Genomic DNA, 26,311 nt, shown 5'->3' on the forward strand with positions numbered 1-26,311 from the left:
TGGGTCACTGACAGTGCAGAGTTGTTACATTCTCCCCGTGTCTGCATGTGTTTCCTCCGGGTGCTCCGGTTTCCTCCCACAGTCTAAAGATGTGCAGGTTAGGTGGATTGGCCGTGCTAAATTCTCCCTCAGTGTACCTGAACAGGCACTGGAGTGTGGTGACTAGGAGATTTTCACAGTAACTTCCTTGCAGTATGAATGTATAAACTTTAGTGTCATAGAGGTTTACAGCATGAAAACAGGCCCTTCGGCCCAACTTGTCCATGCCATCCAGTTTTTACCACTAAACTGGCCCCAATTGCCCGCGTTTGGCCCATATCCCTCTATACCCATTTTACCCATGTAACTGTCGAAATGCTTTTTAAAAGACAAAATTGTACCTGCCTCTACTACTGCCTCTGGCAACTTGTTCCAGACACTCACCACCCTCTGTGTGAAAAAACTGCCCCTCTGAACACTTTTGTATCTCTCCCCTCTCACCTTAAAACTATGCCCTCTAGTTTTAGACTCCCCTACCTTTGGGAAAAGATGTTGACTACCTACTTGATCTGTGCCTCTCATTATTTTGTAGACTTCTTTAAGATCACCCCTCAGCCTCCTACATTCCAGGGGAAAAAGTCCCAGTCTATCCAGCCTCTCTTAACTCAAGCCATCAAGTCCTGGTAGCATCCTAGTAAATCTTTTCTGCGTTCTTTCTAGTTTAACAATATCCTTTCTTTAATAGGGTGACTAGAACTGTACACAATATTCCAAGTGTGGCCTTACTAATGTCCTGTACAACTTCAACAAGACATCCCAACTTCTGTATTCAATGTTCTGACCAATGAAACCAAGCATGCCGAATGCCTTCTTCACCACTCTGTCCACCTGTGACTCCACTTTCAAGGAGCTATAAACCTGTACTCCTAGATCCTTTTGTTCTATAACTCTCCCCAGCACTCAACCATTAACTGAGTAAATCCCGCTCTAGTTCGATCTACCAAAATGCATCATCTCGCATTTATTAAATTAAACTCCATTTGCCATTCGTCAGCCCACTGGCCCAATTGATCAAGATCCCGTTGCAATCCTAGATAACCTTCTTCATGGTCCACAATGCCACCAACCTTGGTGTCATCTGCAAACTTACTAACCATGCCTCCTAAATTCTCATCCAAATCATTAATATAAAGCGAATAACAGTGGGCCCAGCACCGATACCTGAAGTGCACCACTGGTCACAGGCCTCCAGTTTGAAAAACAACCTTTTACAGCCATCTTCTGTCATCAGCCAATTTTGTATCCAATTGGCTAACTCACCCTGGATCCCATGAGATTTAACCTTGCACAACAACCTGTCACGTGATACAGGTCAGGTGATGCCTCGGGGATAGCTTTTCCTACAGCAGAGATTTAGATGCGGTTCGGACTTGAGACAGAAAGCAGAGACTCATATTTTCCTCTCTCTCTGCAGTAGAAAATGCTGCTGTCTGTGTTAAGAAGCTGCAAAATCCAATATCACTGAGCAGTGTTACTTTCTGTACAAAATCTAGAAAGGGTTTTATGTTTCTGAGATGCTGTTTGACTTGGAACATCATAGATAGTTAGCTGTCATTGGCTGTTTCTTATAATTGGTAAAAATTAGCTCATTTTTCTTACACGTTAACTTAAATAAACTCTGTTTGATAAAAGCTCCCCAGTGGGTCACTTGAATCATTCCAGTGAGTGAAATACCTTCCGCTCACCCTAATGCCAAATTCAAAGGTAAAATCTTCAGGTCTGGGTTAACGTCATAGAGCACTTTGGAGTTTCTGGATGGGTCATAACAAAAGGAAGAATGTGCAGGGTTACAGGGAGAAGGCAGGGGGAAGGGCATACTATGAATTGCTCCTTCCACAAGCCAGTGGTGTGGGCTGAATGGCCTCCTCCTGCGATTCCTTGTGATTTTAGCCCAATATTTGCCATGAGCATTACGCCTCCCAGTCGCTCAGCCTGGGAGGGATAAAATTAAATTCAGGAATGATTTGGCTGTGGGCTGCAAGGAATAGAGCTAACATTCAGGTCCCGTACATTATCCCTGAGTATTCTGCTCAGGTTGGGTAAGTAACTGAAATTAAAGTAATGAAAGTGTTGAAGTCATATCTGATTGAAGCAATGGTCCAAGTGAACTATTTTATGAAAGAAGCATCCATTATTAGAACACCACCTGGCTCTCGGCTGATAGTGATCTGGAGAGGATGTTATCAGGGGCAAAGAGACAGGATATCTGCTGGAAATGTAATTAGTCAGGATGCCATGAAGTGAAGGCCTGAAAGAAACTGTCTTAGCAAATAATATATAGGCAGTGAAGAAGCAATGATAATAATGCCACCCTAATCGAAAGCCCATTGTTACAGAAAGGTTAATTAATGCAGGAAGAAAGTGAAGAGTGAGGAGTATAACACTCAAAATAAAAACAGAAAGTTCTGGAAGCTTTCAGCAGGTAAAGCAGCATCTGTGAAGAGAGAAACAGAGGATTCTGCCCCTTCACACCAGCGGGAAAAGACACTGAGGGGAGGCCGGGGAATCTCAAACATTTCAACTCAGTTACCTTTCACCAGAAAAAGGTGAGAGACAGTACGGTGAAGGCAGAGGGCAGGGAGAGGGGTGAGGGGGAGGGAGGACAGGGAGAGGGCGAGGGGGAGGGAGGGCAGGGAGAGGGGTGAGGGGGAGGGAGGGAGGGCAGGGAGAGGGGTGAGGGGGAGGGAGGGAGGGCAGGGAGAGGGGTGAGGGGGAGGGAGGACAGAGAGAGGGGCGAGGGGGAGGGAGGGAGGACAGGGAGAGGGGCGAGGGGGAGGGAGGACAGGGAGGGGGGCGAGGGGGAGGGAGGGAGGGCAGGGAGAGGGGTGAGGGGGAGGGAGGGAGGACAGGGAGAGGGGTGGGGGGAGGGAGGTCAGGAAGATGGATGAGGGGAGGGAGGACAGAGAGAGGGGTGAGAGGAGGCAAGAACAAAAGGGACGTTCAGTGATAAGGCAGAAAGCGGGGAAGATTGAATGACGAAAGGGAAGATGGTGTGAGGCAGTCATCAGCGAACATCCCCACTTCTGATCTCATGATGGAGGGAGGGTCGTTGATGAAGCAGCTGAAGACGGTTGGGTCTCAGACTCTAACCCTGAGGGACTCCTGCAGTGATGTCCTGGAGCTGAGATGATTGACCTCCAACCACCACAACCATCTTCCTTTGTGCCAGGAACGACTCCAACCACCAGAGAGATTTCCCCCGATTCCAGTTTCACCAGGGCTCCTTGATGCCACATTCAGTCGAATGCTGCCTTGATGCCAGGGGCTGTCACTCTCACCTCTCCTCTAGAATTCAGCTCCATGTTTGAACCAAGGCTGTGATGAGGTCAGGAGCTGAGTGACCCCCTGGCGAAACCCAAACTGGGCGTCACTGAGCAGGTTATTGCTGAGCAGGTGCTGCTGGATCGCGCTGTCGATGACCCCTTCCATCACTTTACTGATGATTGAGAATAGACTGATTGGGCAGTAATTGGCCGGGTTGCATTTGTCCAACTTTATTGTGTACAGGACATACCTGGGCAATTTTCCACATTGCCGGGTAGATGCCAGTGTTGTAGCTGTCCTGGAAACCGTGACAAGGGGTGGAGATAGTTCTGGAGCACAAACCTTCAGTATTATTGCTGAAATAGTGGCCACGTCATTTGCAGTATCCGGTGCTTTCAGCTATTTCTTGGTATCATGTGAATCAAAATAGGTGCTGGGGACCTCAATAAGAGGCTGAGGTGAATCATTCATTTGGTACTTCTGGCTAAAGCTGATTGTATATGTTTCAGCCTTATCCTATGCACTGATACACTGGGTTCCTCCATCACTGAGACTTTGTAGAGCTGCCTCCTCCTGTGAGTTGTTTAATTTCCCACCACTATTCACAGCTGGATGTGGAAGGACTGCAGCGTTTAGACCTGATCATTGGTTGCTTAGCTCTATCATTTGTTGCTTACGCTGTTTGACAGGTAAGTACTCTTGTGTTGCATCTTCACTAGGTGGACACCTTATTTTTAGGCACTGTTCCTGGCATTGAACCAGGGTTGCTTTGCTGGAGTCACAGAAACATAGAAGATAGGAGCAGGAGGAGGCCATTCAGCCCTTCAAGCCTGCTCCGTCATTCATCACGATCATGGCTGATTGTCCAACTCAATAGCCTAATCCTGCTTTCACCCCATAACCTTTGATCCCATTTGCCCCAAGTGCTATATCCAGCCACCCCTTGAATACATTCAATGTTTTGGCATCAGCTACTTCCCGTGGGAATGAATTCCACAGCCTCACCAGGTGAAGAAATGTCTCCTCATCTCCGTCCTAAATGGTTTACCCCAAATCCTCAGACTGTGACCCCTGGTTCTGGACACCCACACTATCAGAAACATCCTCCCTGCATCTACCCTGTTTAGACCTGTTAGAATTTTATAATTCTCTATGAGATCCCCCCTCATTCGTCTGAACTCCAGCGAAAACAATTCCAACCTGGTCAATCTCTCCTCATACATCACTCTGCCATCCCCGGAATCAGCCTGGTAAACCTTCACTGCACTCCCTCGAGAGCAAGAACATCCTTCCTGAGACAAGGAGACCAAAACTGCACACAATACTCTAGGCGTTGCCTCACCAAGGCCACACCTAGAACATTCATTCCACTTCCCAATCTGTCTCCAGATCTTCCCCATTTTTCCACCATCCCCCTTCACCTGCCAAACCCTATCACATTTTGAACATTCCTCAGTTCCGATGAAGGGTTATCACCCTGAAATGTTAGCTCTGTCTGTCCTCAGCCTGACCTGCTGGGTATTTCAGCATCTCCTGTTTTACTTATTAATCTCCCTGACACGTAACTCTGGGAGAAACATTGAAAAACCATACACCGTTAAAGAAACTTCTCCAAATAGTTTAGTTTATTAGTTATAAAGTATTGGAAATGGGGAAAAGAATCATTGTTAAGCCAACAATTGACTGGGACTATTCATTTATTTTTAATTTGTTTGTGGGGCATGGGCATCGCTGGCTGGGTCAGCATTTATTGCCCATCCCTAGTTGCCCGAGGGCAATTGAGAGTCAACCACATTTCTGTGGCTCTGGAGACACATGTAGGCCAGACCAGGTAAGGACGGCAGATTTCCTTCCCTAAAGGACATTAGTGAACCAGATGAGTTTTTTCTGACAATCGACAATAGTTTCATGGTCATCAGTTGGTTCTTAATTCCAGATATTTTAAAAATTGAATTCAAATTCTATTATCTGCCGTGACTGGATTCGAACCTGGCTCCCCCAGAACGTTAGGCAAGTTTCTGGATTAATAGTCTGGTGATAATACCACTAGGCTATCACCTGTCCATAACAGCCATAGGAAGGCAGGAGACTGCAATGACTGACAAGCCCAGTGGCCCAAGTCATTGGAAGCTTAAGGGAATCACAGGACAAAATCTCCTGGAGTATCTCCAACCAGAGTCAGCAACACCAGGGTGGTGATAAGGTTGGACAGTGGAACGACACGGCTCCCCACCGTGACCCTGCCATGACCTTACCCAATTACTGGGATCGTCACGAATCTCCTGGCCAATTTCTAACACCAAGAGGAAGAGAGTCAGAAGAAAATCCTCATCATAATGCAGCACGCCCTGGGATACAATGACAATCTGGACCCTATTCCAACATTTGAAGCTCTGTTCATTGTGTAACCTGAGCTCCCTCCTGGCTCAGAGAGGTAGATATCTGTCAGGCAACGTGAACAATGTGGTGGGTGGTTGGAAATATCAGCTCCCAGACTGAGCGCAGTAAATACATTATAAACAGGGACAGGGATTGAGAAATTCCTCTTGGTAAATAAAACATGCTCTGACTCACCTTGCTGATGGGGAAACCAAAGACCTCCTCAAAGTAGGCGGGCTGGCTGATGAGCAACAGGTAGAAGGTCCAACTCCTGCAGAAATTGGCCACAATGATGGCATAAACAGGCATGGAGGTGAAGAACTTCAACCAGGGTGTCCTGAATTTCTGGGAGGGAAGCAGACAGTGGGTGCAGTCAGTCTTAGGGTGTCAGGAGTGTAAGAAACCAACATTGGCACTCTGCGGGTTCAGTTTGACAAGAGTAGCTTCCAGGTGGGAGAGGATTTAACAGGAATAACTTTGGAAAACAAGGAAAATTATTGGCTAAAAATGAAAGACATGCACGGATGTTGCACATCATGTGAGTTCCACCCAGTTGGAATGCACACCAAGGATTGAAGCTCTAGATAATTCCTCCCTACACAGTTCGTTATAATGGTGGAAAATTGTAATGTCCCACTGACTTAGGGGTTGCTGATTTTTAGCAAAAAGGAAAGATGCGATTTGTACACAGAGATTCAAACTAACAACAACAGATTTATTCTAGATCTTGCCTGTACAAACTGAAGCTAAAACAACAACCTCTGCGCACACCGTAATGACATCACCATCAATTCATGTGATCAGCTCTTAAAGCAACCATACAACCATTTAAATATGTAACAAAAATGTTCACCATCCACACTGGATTCTACACTTCACTCGCACAAAGTCCTGTGAAGCATGTGTTTACTTACAGCCACTTTTTGATACAGAACTTGAATCTTGTTGAAAAGAGTTTTTCTTTTAAGTTTATTAGTGTCACGTTATTAGCTCACATTAACACTGCAATGAAGTTACTGTGAAAATCCCCTAATCGCCACACTCTGGTGCCTGTTTGGGTACACTGAGGGAGAATTTAGTACAGCCAAATACCTAAACAGCAGGTCTTTTGTGGGAGGAAACCAGAACACCCGGAGGAAACCCATGCAGACATGGGGAGAACATGCAGACTCCACACAGACAGTGACCCGAGGCTGGAATCAAACCCGGGTCCCTGGTGCCGTGAGGCTGCAGTGCTAACCACTGTGCTACCCTGCCACACAGCCTACCTAGATTATAGGGGGGAGCCTAGAGTGGAATTCTCCCACCAGGCAAATCTTAGTGGGCAGGGCACAGGCAATGCAAAGATCCATTGACCTTGGGTGGGATTTTCCAGGGTGAGAACAGCTAGAAAGTCCTGCCCCTAGACTCCGGTTTCAGTGTGAGTTTTACGTGCTGGGACCACAGGTTGGGAATTCAGGCCCAGAAGCTACTGGGTTTTGTAACTTTATTCCACAGAATGCACAGCACAGACACAATCTCACTGCTCTGTTCATGTTCCACCAGAGCCTCACCCTATTTTAGCTCACCCTATCAGCATATCTTGCTTTCTCAATCCTGCCTTTATCCAACTGCCCCTTAAAGCTATCAATACTGTTCACTACAACTCCTCCCTGTGACAGCGGACTCCACATTCGTACCATGCCCTGGGTCACTCCTGAATTCCTCATTGGAATTATTGTTGACTATCTTATTCTTATGGCCCCTTAGTCTTGGACTATCATTACCCACACTTTAAATTATTAGTCCCTTAACACAATTTGATGGGTCACTGTCTGTGTGGAGTCTGCAAGAGGTCTTGAGGCCTCCACACTTGAGTAACCAGAACACAAAATCTGCCACACTGGGAATCTTGTGGAATCAGTTCTAACTGACTCAATTGCCAGCTTAAAGAAGCAGAGGATTGTCTAACCGCTGGCAATGGTCTCGATGGTAGAAAAAAAACCAAAAGAGAAAATGCCGGAAAATCTCAGCGGGTCTGGCAGCATCTGTAAAGAGAGAAAAGAGCTGATGTTTCGAGTCCAGCCGACACTTTGTGAAAGCTAAAAGGCGGAGGAAGTGGGAGATATTGAATTGACCCTGCCTTACAAACATTATACAATTTCACTTCTCACTGACTTCTGTTTGAAACCATTATCCAAAGTTAAAATCACCCTCAGGACCTTCTGCTCAGTTAAAACTGAGGAAAGCTGTCACTGAGTCCCTCTGCTGCACTAGCCATCTCTATCTCTGTACCTCCTACAGCTATTCAAGCCATCTCCACTGCTCCAATTCTGGCCTTTTGAGCATCTCTGGTTTCTATCGCTCCCTCACTGGCAGCTGAAATAAGTCCTCAGAGACCGGTGTCCCTTCACCAGATTCCCTTTATTTCAATCCCACTCCTAAGATACAAAGTCAGAATCCAGTGTGTTAGTAGCCCTGACGCTCCTCAAAGTATACACAGGTGAGGCCGCCCGATTGGGCAGGTAATCATTACCTCAATCAGGGATCTTGTACTCCGAGAGGCCCACCTCATAAGAAATAGGAGCAGGAGTAGGCCATCTAGGCCTTCGAGCTTGCCCCGCCATTCAATAATATCGTGGCTGATCTGAAGTGGATCAGTTCCACTTTCCCGCTTTCTCCCCATAACCCTTAATTCCCCTGTCTATCAAAAACCTATCTACCCGTGACTTAAATATATTTAGCGAGGCAGCCTCCACCACATCAATGGGCAGAGAATTCCAGAGATTCACCACCCTTTGAGTCAAGAAGTTCCTCCTCAACTCCGTTCTAAACTGCATCCCCTCCCCCCTTATTTTGAGGCTGTGCCCTCCAGTTCTGCTATCCTTTCGAAGCGGGAAGAACCTCTCTACCTCTGCCCTATCCATCCCCTTCATTATCTTGTAAGTCTCTATAAGATCCCCCCTCAGCCTTCTAAACTCTCATTGGCCTCGCTGAGGTCATTACACCAGCTGTGTCTTTAGTTGTCTTGGCCCTAGGCTCTGAAATAACCTTCCTAAATCTCTCCACTTCTCCATCTTTATCTCTCAGATTTTAAGGCAGTCCATAAAACCTCCCTCTTTGGCTGAGTGTTCGAACAGACGCCCCAATACCTCAACATGCAACTCTGTGTCAAAGTTTATCTGATTTACACTCCTGTGAAATGTGTTGAGACATTTTATTCCAGTAAAGGCGCTATATAAATGTAAGTTAGTGCTGTTCATCCCAGGATGGCCTGATTCTGGAGTTTCTACCAGATGTGCAGCTCACCTGGTTTGCGCCAGTGAGGGTGGCCCTCTCCCCAATGCTGGTCTCAATATATGTCTTCTCTTCACTTGTTATTGTTGGGTGCTTTGCCGGACTCTCGTAGGCAAAGAGCACCCAGAAGATGTACCATATCATTCCAAACATACCTGCAAAAGAGGAGTTGCTACATCACAGTCGGCCAACTGCCTGTTAGGTTACAATTCTGCTTAATGTTTGAACATTCGGAACTCTGCACAGATAACCCGTAGAGATAGGAACCAGTCGTGGCTCAGTTACTGCCCCTTCTGTCTCTCAGTCACAAGGCTGTTCAAGTCTCCATGCACTGACTTGAGAACTGGATTCGGGCAGATATATCTACAGAGGGAATGCTGCACTGCCCTATGCCAGATGAACCATGGTCCTGTTTGCCCTCACGGATGCTAGGATTTGAATTCACCTCTGGGGTTATCTTTACTCATTCGTGGGACCTGGGCATCGGTGGCTGGGCCAACATTTATTGCCCATTTGGTTGCCCTTGGAGGGCAGTTGAGAGTCGACCACATTTCTGTGGGTCTGGAGTCACATGTAGGCCAGACCGGGTAAGGACGGCAGATTTCCTTCTCTAAAGGGACGTTAGAGAACCTGACGGGTTTTTTTCTATCAATCGACAATGGTTTCATGGTCATCACGAGATCTCGATTCCAGATTTTCTATTACTTAATTCAAATTCCACCATCTGCTGTGGCAGGAATAGAACCCGGGGCCCCAGAACATTAGCTAAATTTCTGGATTAATAATCTAGCAATAAGACCACTCGGCCATCACCCTTAATTCCAGATTTTTTATTGAATTCTAATTCCACCATCGGCCATGGTGGGATTTGAACCCACGTCCCCAGAACATTAGCTGAGTTTCTGGAATAATACTCCAGTGAGAACACCACTAGGCCATTGCCTCCCCTGATACAAGCTGACAGATTGTTATAGAATCCCAACAAGAACTAAGTAGATAACCGGCCATCCCTACCCGAGTCTATCAGACCAATATCTCCAGATGGTGCAGCTAACAGGTTTTGGTGCTGTTGCAGTAGGAGATATGGTGAGTTACTGCACTGCAGCTTATCCCTAATCCTGGCCTGCGTGACAGAATGTGTTACCACCAATTATAACACAAGCACTTGCTTCAGTGGAGCTCAACACCAGGGAGCAGGTTTTGTAAAGTTAGGCCCCTTGTTATTTATTCTCTCGTGAGATGTGTTCATCACTGGCAGGGCCAGTATTTGGTGCCCATTCCTAATTGCTCTTGCACTGGGGCATTTCAGAGGGCAGTTATGAGTCAACCTGGTCTGGAGTCACATCGGATAAGGACAGCAGATTTCCTTCGCTAAAGGACATTAGTGAACCAAAAGAGAAAATGCTGGAAAATCTCAGCAGGTCTGGCAGCATCTGTAAGGAGAGAAAAAAAGCTGACATTTTGAGTCCAGATGTCCCTTTATCAAAGCTTTGACAAAGGGTCATCTGGACTTAAAATGTCAGCTCTTTTCTCCTCTTACAGATGCTGCCAGACCTACTGAGATTTTCCAGCATTTTCTCTTTTGGTTTCAGATTCCAGCATCTGCAGTAATTTGCTTTCATCAGTGAACCAGATGGGCTTTTACAACAACTCATCATGGTGCCATCATTGTGAAGAACCAGCTTTACGTTACAGATTCTATTAACTGAATTCAAATTGCAATAGCTGCAGTGAGATTTGAACCCATGTCCCCCAAGCCTTAGGTTAGGCCACTGGATTACTAGCCCAGTGACATTACCACTACGCTACCATCGCACCTTTGAACCCAATGATTGCATCTTCACTTGGCCCAAACACCCAGTTGGGTCTTTGGAATGCTTTATCCCAGGAAGCTGTGGAGGACGAGTCCATGGACATTATCAAGGCGGAGATCGATAGGTTATTAATCGGACAGAGGTTAAGGGTTACGGCGAGAAGGCAGGGAAGGGGATTTGGTGAGACCAGCCATGATCTAATTAAATGGTGGAGCAGGCTGTAAGGGTTGAATGGCCTTAGATAATAATGAGCCACTTTTATACCCTGTCTCACTACCCATTGAGGATAAATTCCTCAGCAATGGTGCCTTGTATACATAAGAAATAGGAGCAGGAGTCGGCCATCTAGCCCTTCGAGCCTGCCCTGCCATTCAATAAGATCATGGCTGATCTGAAGTGGATCAGTTCCACTTTCCCGCCTTCTCCCCATAACCCTTAATTCCCTTGTCTGTCAGAAACCTAGCTACCCGTGACTTAAATATATTTAGCGAGGCAGCCTCCACCACTTCAATGGGCAGAGAATTCCAGAGATTCACCACCCTTTGAGTGAAGAAGTTCCTCCTCAACTCTGATCTAAACTGCCCCCCCCCTTATCTTGAGGCTGTGCCCCCTAGTCCTACTGTCCTTTCTAACCGGGAAGAATCTCTCTACCTCTACCCCATCCATCCCTTCATTACCTTATACGTCTCTATAAGATCCCCCCTCATCCTTCTAAAATCGCAGCATCTTGATCCACCTGGGTGCTTTGAAGGGAACTCACCGTAAACATAGAAAACTGAAGGCCAGCCTTTGTACTGGACCAACAATCCTGCGAGTGGCATTGCCACGACAGCCCCTGCGTAGGAACCTGGGAAGAACATGCAATTAGACAATGAGAGGCAGTCAGCTAGAACATCAGAGGGACAAGCTGTGTACAGTGTGACCGATGACCAGGGAGAAACTGTCTCCACAATTGGAAGAGTCAGGAATCATTGATCATGGGAACACCAAAGAACCTGAGTAGGGAAGAATAGGATCTTTATAAATGCAGTGGGGTGAACCTGTGCTGCACCCCATTCTAGGCCAATCTATCATCAAACCCTATCCAATCTTGTGAACAGGGGAAGGGATAAGAACATAAGAACATAAGAACATAAGAAATAGGAGCAGGAGTAGGCCATCTAGCCCTTCGAGCCTGCCCCGCCATTCAATAAGATCATGGCTGATCTGTCGTGGCTCAGCTCCACTTTCCCGCCCTCTCCCCATAACCCTCAATCCCCTCTCTTATCAAAAACCCATCAACCCGCTTCTTAAAAATATTTAGCGAGGCAGCCTCCACCACTTCAACGGGCAGAGAATTCCAGAGATTCACCACCCTTTGAGTGAAGAAGTTCCTCCTCAACTCCGTTCTAAACCGCCTCCCCTTTATCTTGAGGCTGTGCCCCCTAGTCCTACTGTCTTTTTTGAGCGGGAAGAGTCTCTCCACCTCTATCCTATCCATCCCATTCATCATCTTATACGTCTCAATGAGATCTCCCCTCATCCTTCTAAACTCTAACGAGTACAAGCCTAGTTTATTCAGCCTCTCCTCATAGCTCAATCCCCTCAACTCCGGTATCAGCCTAGTAAACCTCCTCTGCACTCCCTCCAGGGCCAAAATATCCTTGCGCAGGTGCGGCGCCCAAAACTGCACACAGTACTCCAGCTGCGGCCTTTTATTTTTCTTATTCATTCTCAGAACGTGGGTACCAATGACAAAGCTGGCATTTGCTAATAGTCCTTGGGGAGGTGATGTTTGTTGGCCTTCGCTTTTGAATGCTGACCGGAGTAACCAATAACAACTGAGAGTCAACTATGGTGCTTGAGACTAGAGTCATGGATACACCCAGACTGGGTAAGAATGGTATGTTTTTGCCCCTAAAGGACGGTGGTGATCTCACTGGGTTTTCAGGCAATCTGTAAGATTTATAAAACAGAGTCATAGAATCTCTACAGTACAGAAGGAGGCCATTCAGTCCATTGAGTCTATACTGACCACATTATACCCAAGGCCTGTTCCCCTAACCCCACACATTTACCCTGCTAAGCCCCCCGACACAAGGGTCAATTTAGCATGGCCAATCAACCTAACCCACTGTGGGAGGAAACCAGAGCACTCGGAGGAAACCCATGCAGACATGGGGAAAATGTGCAGACTCTGCACAGACAGTGACCCAAGCCAGGAATCAAACCCAGGTCCTTAGCGCTGTGAGGCAGCAGCACTAACCCACTGTGCCACCATGCCACCTACATAATTCAGCCTTTTATTTTCAGATTTTAAACTGAATTTCAAACCTCAGTCTCTGTGGTGCACATGGCCCAATCCTGCTCCTTTTCTCCACAGTTCCATGGACTCGTGGTCTCTGGGTCTGCAGCCCAGTACACAATAAAACCCTATATTTCACACACTCCATCAAAAGGAGTAACTGAGTAAATCTCCAATCTGACAGCTTCAATTACTACAATTATTTACTATTATCCCACTCTGCCCAACACAAAACAAACCATTATACTTTATAATCATGAAATGATACAATACAGAAGGCCATTCCACCCACTGTGTCTGTGCCAGCTCCTTGATAGAGTTTCCCACTTAGTCCCACTTGCCCAGTTCTTTCCCCACAGTCCTGCAATCATTTCCCTTCAAGTGTTTATCCAATTCTCTTTGAAAAGTTACTGTTCACTCTCCTTCCACGCCCTTCGCAGACAGCATACCCCAGATCACGACTCTGTGTCAAACAAAATACTGCCTTGTGTCACCGCTGCTCTTTCGCTGATCAGCTTAAATCCCTGTCCTCTGGATAAGGATCCCTCTGTCACTTGAAACAGTTTCTCCTTATTGATTTTATCAAGATCGCTCACCTCTATCAAACCCGCACGGTGGCACAGTGGTTAGCACTGCTGCCTCACAGCACCAGGAACCCAGGTTCGATCCTGGCCTCAGGCGACTGTGTGGAGTTTGCACATTCTCCCTGTGTCTGTGTGGGTTTCCTCCCACACATGTAAAGATGTGAGAGTTAGGTGGATTGGCCGTGCTAAATTGCCCCTTAGGGTTGGGGGGATTAGTAGGGTAAACGTGTGGGGTTACTGGGTGGGATTGTTGTTGGTGATGACTTGATGGGCTGGCTGGCCTCTTTCTGTGCTGGGATTCTATGAAACCTCCCCTTGTCATTCTTGTGCCTAGAGAACACAATCTTAGCTTCTCCCAACTCTCCAAATAAGAATCATAGAGTCCCTACAGTGCCGAAGGAGGCCATTCAACCCATCCACCGACAACAATCCCACCCAGGCCCCAGCCCTCTACCCCACATTTACCCTGCTTATCCTCCTGACGCTATGGGGCAATTTAGTATGACCAATCAATCTAACCTGCGCATCTTTGGAGTGTGGGAGGGAGCTGGAGCACCCGGAGGAGACCCACACAGACACGGGGAGAATGTGCAAACTCCACATAGACAGTGACCCAAGCCAGGAATCGAAGCCAGGTCCGTGGCGCTGTGAGGCAGCAGTGCCAACCACTGCGCCATCACTCACCCTCGCCACCTCAATATTGTTAGTGAAAATGTGTAACTTTGGCGCTGATGGGAGGAAGCTTTATATCCGTCAGAATCCTTTCAAAACTGCGCTGGGGAATATTAAATGTTTAAATTTGGTAACTCATAATATCCGAACACTTCCATTGTTAGCCAATCTGAGCGAGTGATTACGTTGGAAGTTGCTCTCTGTTGAATGTGCGGGTTTGTATTAAAAACTTCCGTTATGAGGCAATATTAATATGTCACCATAGCAACGGGAGTTCTTTCCCATCAGATACCAGTTACTAAATGAACATTTACCATGTCTCTGCCCTGCCTGCTCAGAGCTTTGATGGAAATTAACTGTGCAATCTCAATGCCACGTCAGAGAGTGTTACTTTGGCGGTGACAGCGCTGATAACATCATCAGCTTCTGCTGCTTTACTTTGCTTCACAACTCAGAAACTAAACTTTTCTCTTCACGGGTCAGGTGGAACCAGCTCTTGGGTGTCCTGTGTAAAGTTTGAGTGCCCATTTCAGTAAATCCCCACAATTATCAGTTAGTACAGAGAGGTGTTTGGGTTCATTATTTGGGTGTCCGCCATGATTCACTGGGTACAAATCTCTCACTAAACCCCTGAGTCAGATCATCAAGGATTTGAGCTACAGTCCAGAGATTTGAGCACAATATCTAGGCTGACATGTAGGGCTGCCACATGGCACAGTGGTTAGCACTGCCACCTCATTGTGCCAGGGACCCAGGTTCAATTCCGGCCTTGGGATAACTGTGTAGAGTTTGTACTTTTTCTCTGTGTCTGTGTGGGTTTCCTCTGGGTGCTCCAGTTTCCTCCCATAGTCCAAAGATGTGCAGGTTAGAGGGATTGGCCATGCTAAATTATCCCAAAGTGTCTCAGTATGTGCAGATTAGGTGGAGTGGTCATGGTAAATTGCCCCTTAGCGTCCAAAGATGAGCAGGTTAGATGGGTTGGCCATGCTAAATTCACGGGATTATGGGAATAAGGCGTAGGGATGGGTGACCTGGGTGAGATGCACTTTTGGAGAGTTGGTGCAGACCCAAAGGGCCGAATGGTCTCTTTCTGCACTGTAGGAATTCTGTGAGGTCTATGGACATGCTTAGTGCCATACTGGAGGAGTGCTGCACTGCCAAAGGTGTTGGATTTTGGATGAGATGTTAAAATTCTTAAACCTTGGCTGCAAAAGAAACACCATCTTGAGTTCTCCCCAGATTATCTCCTTGCTGTTTGTGGGAGCTTGCTGTGCGCAGATTGATTGCCACATTCCCCGGATGAGCCTACATCGATAGTTTATCAATGGCTGTGGAGCATTTTGGAACACTCTGAGATTATGAGGCAACCCATGTTGGTACGTCTCTGACAAACCGAGGAACTAGCCAGCAGAGGAGTAACATTGCCAGCGAGCAAACCTCCAGACACTGCTCAATATTCAAAGTAGCAAGTACAAAGAGAAGAAAAAAGAATTATAATGTACCTTTCAAATCCTCAAGAAGATCTAAAACACGTCATAACCACTGAATTATTTTTGAAGACTGACACATGTCGGTAACTGAGGTGGAAATGCAAAAATTTCTTGACACTATGGGCGTTGATTTTACCGGCACGCCTGCCCCAAGGCTCAAAGAACGACATTCGCCATTGGCATTGACCGCAGTCCCATGAGCCTTGGGCAGACCTGTCACTAAAATTCCAGCCACACCTCATAAAGCTTATCATTCTTGGACACAATTTTCCCCCAATATGAATTTGAATTTAGGTTTACCAGCCTGATTCCGGTGGGAATGATGTATGAGGAGAAATTGAATAAATTAGGATTGTTTTCGCTGGTGTTCAGACGAATGAGGGGGGATCTCATTGAGACTTATAAAATTCTAATCGGACTAGACAGGGTAGATGCAGGAAGGAGGTTCCCGATGGTGGGGGGAGTCCAGATCCAGGGGTCACAGTCTGAGGATTCAGGGTAGACCATTTAGGACGGAGATGAGGAGACATTTCTTCACCCGGTGAGCCTGTGGAATTCATTGTCTGCACCCACCCCACTGCCAGCGAGAAGGGAGAATTCGACGCGTAACCAAAATCCTTTTCACTGCCACGGCACCGCAGAACCCCAGCCGTGGGTGAGGTCAAAGGTTATTGCCAGTGATCTCAATGAAAAACTTAAAATATTGAGAGGGTTTGATAGGGCGGATGCTGTTTCCCCAGCATGAAAAGTCTAGAATTAGCAGTTTCAAGTTAAGAAGTTGGCCGTTTAGGACTAAGATGAGGTGAAACCTCTTCTCCCGGGGTGTTGCAAATATTTAGAATTCTCTGTCGCAGTGTATTGGGTTACTCGGCCATTGAGCATGCTCAAGACAGAGATGGATGGAGTCTTAGTCACTGAGGGGATCGTGGGAACAGGGCAGGAAACACGAGTTGTGTTAGATGATCTATATGATGTCGCTGAGTGATGGAACAGCTTCAAATTGCTGTGCGGCCATGTTTCTCTTCCAATCCCTGCCAAGACTCCAGACCCAGAATAAAATCTCACAAACTCATGGTTTATATTCTTCAGGAAGAATCCATTCTTTTCCCCATTAGGAACCCAATGCATTCCAGTTCATTACTAATGGAAACCCTCTGAAGACCAAAATCCTTCCAGCTACGTACCTACTCCACTCCTCCACCATTGGTTCCCACACGCTACGTTCAGCATATCGTTATTGCTGAGGAGTTGAGGGCTGGGCTTTCTACAAAAAGATAGCAAGAACTCAGACACTAACCACAGAAAGACGTAGTAGCCAATCGACTCCTTTCAAGTGGTGGGGCCCACAGGCTCCAGAGCCCGTGGCATGCTGGGTAGGTGACTCCCTGTAAGAAAGTAATGGCCAATTTTATTCACTAACAGTCACAAGTAAAATTCACAATAACAGCAGGAAGTTAGACATTATACAGACTTGGACGCAAGTTGGCCATTCCTTTGTCGTCACTGGACCACAATCCAGGAACTCCTTCTCCAATTTCCATTCCATTTCCGGGATATTGACATCACTGGCAATGCCAGCATTTATTGCTTATTCCTAATTCCTAATATCCGACTATCCTTCCCCTTCCCGTAACTGGATGGAAGGCTCAACACAAAAGGAAGATGGCAGTTGGAGGTCAATCATCTCAACTCCAGGACATCTCTGCAAGTATTTCTCAGGGGAGTGTCCTGGACTCAAACATCTCCAGCTGCTTCATCAATCACCTCCCTTCCATCATAAGATCAGAAGGGGGATGTTCGCTGACGTCTGTACATTGTTCAGCACCATTCACAACTCCTCAAATACTAAAGCAGTCCATGTCCAAATGCAGCAAGACCTGGACAATATCCAGGCTTGGGCTGACAAATGACAGGTAACATTCACCTCACACAAGTGCCAGGCAATGGCCATCTCCAACAGGAGAGAAACTAACCATCACCCCTTGACATTCAATGGCATTGCCATCACTCGAACCCCCACTGTCATCATCCTGGAGGGAGGGGTGCACCTCAGAGGCTAGCTCACCCTCTGTCTCCCCAAAGTTTGTCTACCAGGACGGCATGGTGGCACAGTGGTTAGCACTGCTACATCACAGCGCCAGGGACCCGGGTTCAATTCCAGCCTTGGGCCACTGTCTGTGTGAAGTTTGCACATTTTCCCTGTGTTTGTGTGGGTTTCCTTTAGATACTCTGGTTTCCACCCACAGTCCCAAGGATGTGCAGGTTAGGTTGATTGACCATGCTAATTTGCCCCTTGGTGTGTCAGAATTAGCGGGGGTAAATCTGTGGGGTCACTGGGATAAGGCCTGGGTGGGATGGTTGTCAGTGCAGTCTTGATGGGCCAAATGGCCTCCTTCTGCGCTGTAGGGATTCTATGATTCTATAATCTACAAGGCATAAGTCAGGAGTGTGATGGAATACTCTCCACTTGCCTCTACAAGCTCTGGCAACACTCAAGAAGCTCAACACCATCCAGGACAAAGCAGCCTACTTGACTGGCAGCCCTTCCACAAACATTCACTCCCTCTACCACCGGCGAACGGTGATATTAGTACAAGACGCACTGCAGCAACTCACCAAGGCTTCTAAACCCACGATCACTGCCATCTAAAAGGACAAGGGCAGCAGACACAGGGGAACACCACCACCTGCAAGTTCCCCTCCGAGCCACTCACCACCCTGACTCGGAAATGTACGGCCGTTCCTTCACTGTCAAGGGGTCAAAATCCTGGAACCCCTTCCCTAACAGCATTGTGGGAGTCCCTACATCACATGGACTGCAGCGGTTCAAGGAGGCAGCTCACCGCCACCTTCTCAAAGGACAATTGGGTATGGGCAATAAATGTTGTCCTTGCCAGTGATGCCCACATCCCATCAACGAATAAAATAAATTCCAGCCATTAAATGAATGCTATCATTACGTACAATTACCTGAATCAGATTGCACCAGAATTTGCAGCAGTAACTGATAACAAGGCTGAGCAGATAGTGAGTCTCACCCTATCGAGCGTTAATATTTTACTGCATTTGGCAAGAGCAACATTTCAGTTTTCATTTCTTGTTGCTGCAGCTACCTCGAGTTCTGTTAAAACAGTCCCTAAATTCTACGTAATTTAACAGTGATCTCAAAATAGAGCAGAGGATTCTCCAGCCTTTCCCACCAGCTGGGTTTTCCAGTGGTACGGGCGGCAGTGGGTAGCACGGTAGCACAGTGGATTGGCACTGCTGCTTCACAGCTCCAGGGTCCTGGGTTCGATTCCCAGCTCAGGTCACTATCTGTGTGGAGTTTGTACATTCTCCTCGTGTCTGTGTGGGTTTCCTCTGGGTGCTCCGGTTTCCTCCCACAGTCCAAAGATGTGGGGGTTAGGTTGATTGGCCGTGCTGAGAAATTGCCCCTTAGTGTCTAGGGATGTGTAGGTTAGAGGGATTAGTGGGTATAATATGTAGGGATATGGGGGTAGGCCCTGGGTGGGATTGTGGTCGGTGCAGACTCGATGGGCTGAAGGGCCTCTTCCTGCACTGTAGGGTTCTATGATTCAATCCCACCAAAGAAGACAACCCCTCCCCACCCCGTGGACCCAGACCCAGCAGTGGGGATGGGTCATCCATGCAAAAACCTATGCAGCCAATGGTGAATGGCCTCTGCTGCTAGACAGCATGTCATGGGGACCATGGGGAAGGGCAGAGGTGAGTGGGAGTGGAAAATCTTGCCCAGTGCGTGAGTCCCTTCCATTTTCAAAGTTTATTCCTTTTGATCCAACAACAGTGAAGGAACGGCAATTTATTTCCAAGTTAGATTGGTGTGATCCTTGAAGAGAGAGCTTGCAGATGGTGATGTTCCTATGTGTCTGCTGCCCTCAACCTTCCAGATGGTAGAGACTTAGGTTTGGAAAGTGCTGTCAAAGGAGCCTTGGTGAGTTCCTGCAGTGCATCTTGTAGATGGTACACACAGCTGCCACTGCGCATCGATGGTGGAGGTAGAGTGTTTGTGATGAGGTGCCGTTCAAGTGGGATTGTTTTATCCTGGATGGTTTGAGCTTCTTGAGTGTTGTTGGAGCCACACCCATCCAGGCAAGTGAAGAGTGTTCCATCACACTCCCGATTTCTGGAAAAGTTGGCTGGTATTTTAAGACCTCACTCGGGTGATGGGATAAAATTCCAGCCGTTAAGTTGATTACATTGCAACGAAAAACACAACATCTGCATTTGCTCTGTCAAATCCAGTTATACTTCCCAAAGCTCTGAGTAGAAAGGTGCACTGTATAATTCTTTCACCTGGCCTCTTCACTCAAGAGGAAATGAAATCAGATCCACACTGTTGTTTATCTGGGATCTCCACAATTCTAACGTCAAGGTTACAGCACACAATGGGGCCATTCAGCCCATTGCACTGTGCTAGCTCTCTGATGGACATATTACCTTCTTACTCCAATTTCCCTGCTCTTTCCCCATTCAGCCCATTGCCCCTGTGCTAGCTCGCTGAAAGGTCTATCAGTTTGGTCTCAGTCCCCTGCAGTGTTATGTAGATTTAGAAACATACCTCCACAAGGCCTTGAAGTATCCTTACAAACAAAACACATCCAAAATGCACTCTCGCTGCTGATGGGATGAGCATGTTCAGTGTTGATGTCAAAAATATAGCAGCTCCAAAAACTCTGCGGTTAAATAAGCATAAAGAAATTTAAACAGTGACAGCAGTTAGATCATCATTATCTTTGTCCATAATGAGAATACCCTTCATCAACAACTGAGCTACATATAAAGGATCATTTCAATATTGTCTTCATGGAGATTTTCATTTCATTACCTGGGCTGTTGTTTGAACAATTGTAAGCTGATGACATTCTCAGCGTTACTGGATCAGCTTGAGAGAGTGCAATTACCTTGTCACTTTTTCTCTTTATGTTAATTCAACTTCCTCACAATTGGTTTCAATAATTCTTCATGAGCTCGTGTCCCGATGGTGTAAACCAGGTTTGGTGAACAGAAAGAAGGAGATTCGATCACCCTGCCCACTTTCTTTTATTCATTTGTGGGACATGGGCATTGCTGGCTGGCCAGCATTTATTGCCCACCTCTAGTTGCCCTTGGGGGACAGTTGACAGTCACATGTAGGCCAGACTGGATAAGGGCGACAGATTTCCTTCCCTAAAGGACATTAGATGGGTTTTTCGGACAATTGGCAATAGTTTCATGGTCATCAGTAGATTCTTAATTCCAGATTTTTTTTTAATTGAAATCAAATTCCAAGGGCATGTTCTGCGCTGTAATGTTCTATGTTCTATCTGCCATGGTGGGATTCGAACCCAGGTTCTTATAACATTAGCTGAGTTTCTGGACTAATAGTCTAACGATACTACCACTAGGCCATTGCTTTCACAGTTTTAACTTTACAGCGTCTGTCCTGTTCCTGCAACTAGCCCCCTGCACTCAGCAGTTAGTGGAAATTCTTCAGAGCAGTTAGGATCCAAAAGCAAGTAGGGAAGCCTGTAGCCTGATCACTAACACTGTGGGGAATTGGGGTTAAGTCCAGGTGTTGGGGGAAAAGTCACCAAACCCAGTGAGGGTCTGATTCACAATGTCGAGGATGAGACTGCAATCGTGTGAGAGCTATCATTGGATCCTAGGGTGAGAGGTACCCTTTGGGAAACAGAGAAGAAGATGGGGGAGGGATGGGCAGAAATCCTGCTTCCCTTGGCCCACAAGCAGTGCTGCAAAGTCACTGCTTCCCTATTCCACACAACAGCAATTGGTTCATTTTATCCCCCAGGTTTCCCAATGTCTGGGGAGAGCAATAGCCAGGGGTGAGCTGGAAGGTAGGTCAAAATGATAGAATTTGACTTCAGTGGAATTAAGAATCTACTGATGGCCACGAAATCATTGCCGATTGTCGGAGAAACCCATCAAGTTCAATAATGTCTTTTAGGGAAGGAAATCTGTCGTCCTTACCCAGTCGAGCCTACATCTGACTCCAGAGCCACAGCAATGTGGTTGTCTCTCAATTGTAACTAGGGATGGGTAATAAATGCTGCCGGCCAGGGACACCCATGTCCCATGAATAAATTAAAGTCCACTGTTCGCATACATTTAAAATATTCCAATTGCCAATTCCTCTCCCACTCCTACTCCAATCAAATTAGAAGTGGGTGGGTTGGATGCTGTTTGAGACTCAAGGCATGACAATCAGCCAGGATTTCAGAAATTAAGCATCCCAGTATTCCAACTCTCAGTCCTAGCATGCTGTCAACTGAATGCACAACCAAAATGAGGCCATTCAGCCCCTCAAATCTGTTCCACCATTCAATAATCTCAACTCCATTCTGCAATCTTTGCTCCTTTTCCCCGATGCCCAACAAAAAGCAATGTCAAAACCTCCAATTAACTGAGAGTATCCTCTTATTAGAAAGCAATGCATGGACCTGAGATCACCACGAGGCATTGTGTAGGTGTGTGAAGATGCACGGAGATATCGAAAGGAAGTAGGAGATGCCCTCACTATCATCTCCAGCGTTCTCTCAATTTGGGAATCGTTCCTCTGGAGAGGAAAATTATGCACTCCAGCCTGCTATTTCCGAAAGGTAAACGATCAAAGCAGGGAGTTGTAAACAAATTGAGAGGAAATTACTCAAGTTTATAATTAAGGATAGAGTGAAGACTTTCATCTGATCAGGGAGAGCTAGCATAGATTTGTGCCAGAGCTGCTTAAAGGGATGGACAGTAGTGGTAAGTATTTATGGATCTAATTTACATGGACCTCCAGTAGACATTAGATAAGGTCCCTCAGAAGGGACTGTCTCTCCTGAGGTTTAATCTCATGGAACTGAATTGGTTGAGTGGCTGAAATAGAGAGGAAGAGTTATGGGTAGATATTCTAATTGGCAGGATTTGTTGTGGCCTCAACTTTTCAGCATATTCATTGATTATTTAGATAGAAGCATAGAATCCCTACAGTGCAGAAGAAGGCCATTTAGCCCATCGAGTCTGTACCAAACACAATCCTACCCAGGCCCTATCTCTATAACCCCACATATCTACCCTGCTAACAGCACTGATACAAGGGGCAATTTAGCATGGCCAATCAACCTAAACTGCTCAACTTTTGAGTGTGGGAGGAAACCGGAACACCCAGAGGAAACCCGCAAAGACACAGGGAGAACGTGCAAACTCCACACAGACTGTCACCCAAGGTTGGGGTCAAACCTGGGTCCCTGGCGCTGTGAGGCCGTAGTGCTAACTACTGTGCCACCGTGTCACCCGTATAATGATAACAGAATAGAAAGCCAAATTTACCAAATATCCCAATTTGCCGATGATACAAAGAACAGGAGCATTGTAAATAAAGGAGGTGAAAACACAGAAGGTCAAAGAAATATTGATAGATTCAGTGAATGTGGAAAATGGATTTTAAGCTGCAGGGTTAAGAAAAGTAAGTAAATGGTTAGAATAGTCGAGTCTGGTGGTAACAAAGGCAGGAATGAGGGTGTCAACAGTGAGAAGGAGCTGAAATGTGACTGAGTCACAGTGTCTAATGTTACAGAGCCGAAACTGGGCAGACTGATTGATGGTGTGGATGTGTGATCGGAAGTTCATCTCGGGGTCAAATATGAAAGCAATGTTGTGAAGCGTATGGGTTCAGCCAGAAGTAGTTTCCAGTGAGAGAAACGTGTCAGTGATAAGGAACAGAGTTTCTGCTGCAGTCATACAAGGTGAGGTAATGGTCTTTTCAGCAGCCTAATACTCAAGTGACCCAGGGTAATGCTATGGGATACTAGGTTCAAATCCTGCCACAGCAGATAGTGAAATTTAAATTCAATTTTTAAAAAAACTGGCTAAAATAAAAGTCTAATGACGATGAACCCACAGTCAAATTGTTGTAAAAGCCAATCCAGCTCATGATGTGCTGTCCTTACCCAATCTGGCCTATGTGTGACTCCAGAGACACAGCAATGTGGCTGACTCTCAAATGCCCTCTGACACGGAGGGCAAATGGGAATAACTGCTGGCCCCTCCAGTGGTGTCCACATCCAATGAATAAAAAAAGTTATGTGGTTAATTCTCAGCTCCCTGTTGTTTTTGCACAACTGTTGAATGAGCTTGCGTCAAATTACCATCAACACTAAAGGATCAGAGGGCTAACTGTGTTTTATACACAGAGAGGAACTCAGTACGTGCAGCTTGGATACCTGTGGAGGGTGGAAAGGGTCTCCTAAAAAAAAAATTGAAATTATAATTAAAATGAATGAATTCTCAACTTCATTTTCAGCAGTTTTCAAATGTTGCCCTTGGGTAAAATAAAAGAAAGGAGAGCAATATTTACCAACCCTCTAGCCGACATCTACCACCATGAGTTTCAGACCTCTCAATCACATCAGCCCACACTGTGGCCCTGAGCTATTTACCCTACTTGAAGAGGATATGAAATTCATTTTAACTTCAAGTGAATGGGTTTTCAGTGAGTTTCATTCAAGCCCAATGTGTCTATTTACCTCCCACCTCCTATCAAACGTTTGGTACATTTATACCCGCTTGTTAGCTAACTCAATGCATAAGAGACTCATATATTGTTCAGAACATATCCCCACTTTGTACATAAACGGTAATGGATTTCTCAGTCAATAAATAATCTAGCTGACAGCCAGGCCTCAGAAGCGATACAATTTCAAAATTCCAGGCTGGGTACGATGCTACTGTGTCTTTAAGAAATGCATTTTAATCATAGTTCTCTGCAGTTCTGTGCTTGCTGCCAACCTGTCTGAATCAATGTCCTTTTATTCTTTTTAATCATTTGTGGGCGTTGCTGACTGGGCCAGCATTTATTACCCATCCCTAGTTGCCCTTGGAGGGCAGTTGAGAGTCAACCATATTGCTATGGATCTGGAGTCACGTGTAAGCCAGACCAGGTAAGGATGGCAGATTTCCTTCCCTAAAGGATATTAGTGAACCAGATGGGGTTTTTTCCCAATAATGGTTTCATGGTTATCAGAAAATTCTTAATTCCTAGGTTTTTTTTTGTTGAATTCAAATTTCACCATCTGCCATGGTGGGATTTGAACCCCAGAACAGCTTCTGGATTAATAATCTAGCAATAATAACACTAGGCCATGGCTTCCCCACTTGCTTTTATTGTTGTTAGAATCATACAACAAGCTTTTTGTTTATTTTGAATCTGGGCCTAATGCACTCTGTTGGAGTTTACAGTCTTGTTGGAACTGTTGGGGGGAACAGTGATCGGCAGGTCAAGTGGGACAGTTTCTTTCCTTACAAGAGTCCTTACTTTCAGTTTTGCCTGCTGGCTGGTTAGAAGGTGCTTGGACTGCAGGCTGAAGGCAGTGTGTTTGTCTCTCTCCGTGCTATTAGAAATTCTGCTGGCTAATTGGAAGCAGTCTTTCTTGCCTTTCTGAAGTGAAAATTTTACAGCTGGTGGTTTGCTAGTTTGAGGCACTATCTCTACCTCGAGGTACTGGGAGGGGGCTCCAGAATGAAAGAGTCAGAGTTTTAATTCTCCATCCAAAGGACTAATTCACAGCAGGTGTTGCAGAGCATTTAAAATCATGCAAGTATAGATTTTTTTGTGCTAAACCAAAACTGGGAACATGTGTTATTAAGAATGTTGTGTTAGAACAGTACATTGAGCTGTTAAGGTTTATACAATATCATGATTGATTTTTTTCTTATTTGTAATTGGTAAAAATTATTGCTAATTTTCCATGTGTTAGTAAATGTCCTTAAATAAAATTTGTTTGATAAAGCTCCCTAGTTGGTTGTTGGAATCATACCTGGGGTGAAATATCTGATGCTTACCTGCGCCAAATTTGAAGTGCAAAACATGTGGGGTGGGGTTTTATGGCCTCATTTGTCCTGAAACAGTAAAATTCCGCCTGAGGTCAGTGGGCTTTTCCACGGTCTGCCTCTTGCTCGATCCCCGTGACGGGCCGGACTGTAAAATTCCAGCCATGGTCTAGGCTGACTCCATAAAACAACTTAGAGTTTCTGACCTTGACTATAACATGGGGCAGATCATTAAATGGTTCAATCGATTGCAAATCACAGACACGGCATCAAACATAATGTCAGAGCTAAGAGATTACGATGACCAGGAAGGATTGAACAGGGTGAGGCTCTATTCTCGAGAAAAGAGAGGGCTGAGGGTGACCTGAGAGGATTTGATGGGTTAGATACAAAGTACTTACTTCAATTCATAGAGGGAGTCAAAAGCTAAGATGCCATAAAAACAAAAATAAGATAGGTGGTACGATGGTATAGTCAGTGGATCATTAATCCAGAGTCCCAGGGTAACGCTCTGGTAACCCGAGTTCGAATCCCGACATGGCAAATTGTAAGATTTGAATTCAAGAAAAATCTGGAATCAAGTGTCTAATGATGACCATGAAACTATTATCGATTGTAGCAATTGGGTCAATTGGAGTGGCACAATGGTTAGCACTGCTGCCTCACAGCGCCTGGGACCCA

At 46.0% G+C, this 26,311-nt stretch overlaps 1 protein-coding gene across 1 annotated transcript in view; it reads right to left on the reverse strand.

The window, feature by feature from the left end:
• slc17a8 (solute carrier family 17 member 8) overlaps positions 1-26,311 on the reverse strand; it is a 66,016-nt gene that overhangs the window by 13,847 nt on the left and 25,858 nt on the right. Inside the window, exons 4-8 of the mRNA XM_080191782.1 lie at positions 20,382-20,496; positions 17,100-17,187; positions 11,533-11,619; positions 8,971-9,113; positions 5,878-6,027 (exon numbers count right to left, since the gene is read on the reverse strand). Of these exons, the coding sequence (XP_080047908.1) occupies positions 5,878-6,027; positions 8,971-9,113; positions 11,533-11,619; positions 17,100-17,187; positions 20,382-20,496 (583 nt within the window). The remainder of the gene's footprint in view (positions 1-5,877; positions 6,028-8,970; positions 9,114-11,532; positions 11,620-17,099; positions 17,188-20,381; positions 20,497-26,311) is intronic.

The sequence above is a fragment of the Carcharhinus amblyrhynchos genome, chromosome 6 (assembly GCF_965287045.1).
Source record: "Carcharhinus amblyrhynchos chromosome 6, sCarAmb.v2.hapA, whole genome shotgun sequence".
In the NCBI taxonomy this organism is placed as follows: Eukaryota; Metazoa; Chordata; class Chondrichthyes; order Carcharhiniformes; family Carcharhinidae; genus Carcharhinus; species Carcharhinus amblyrhynchos.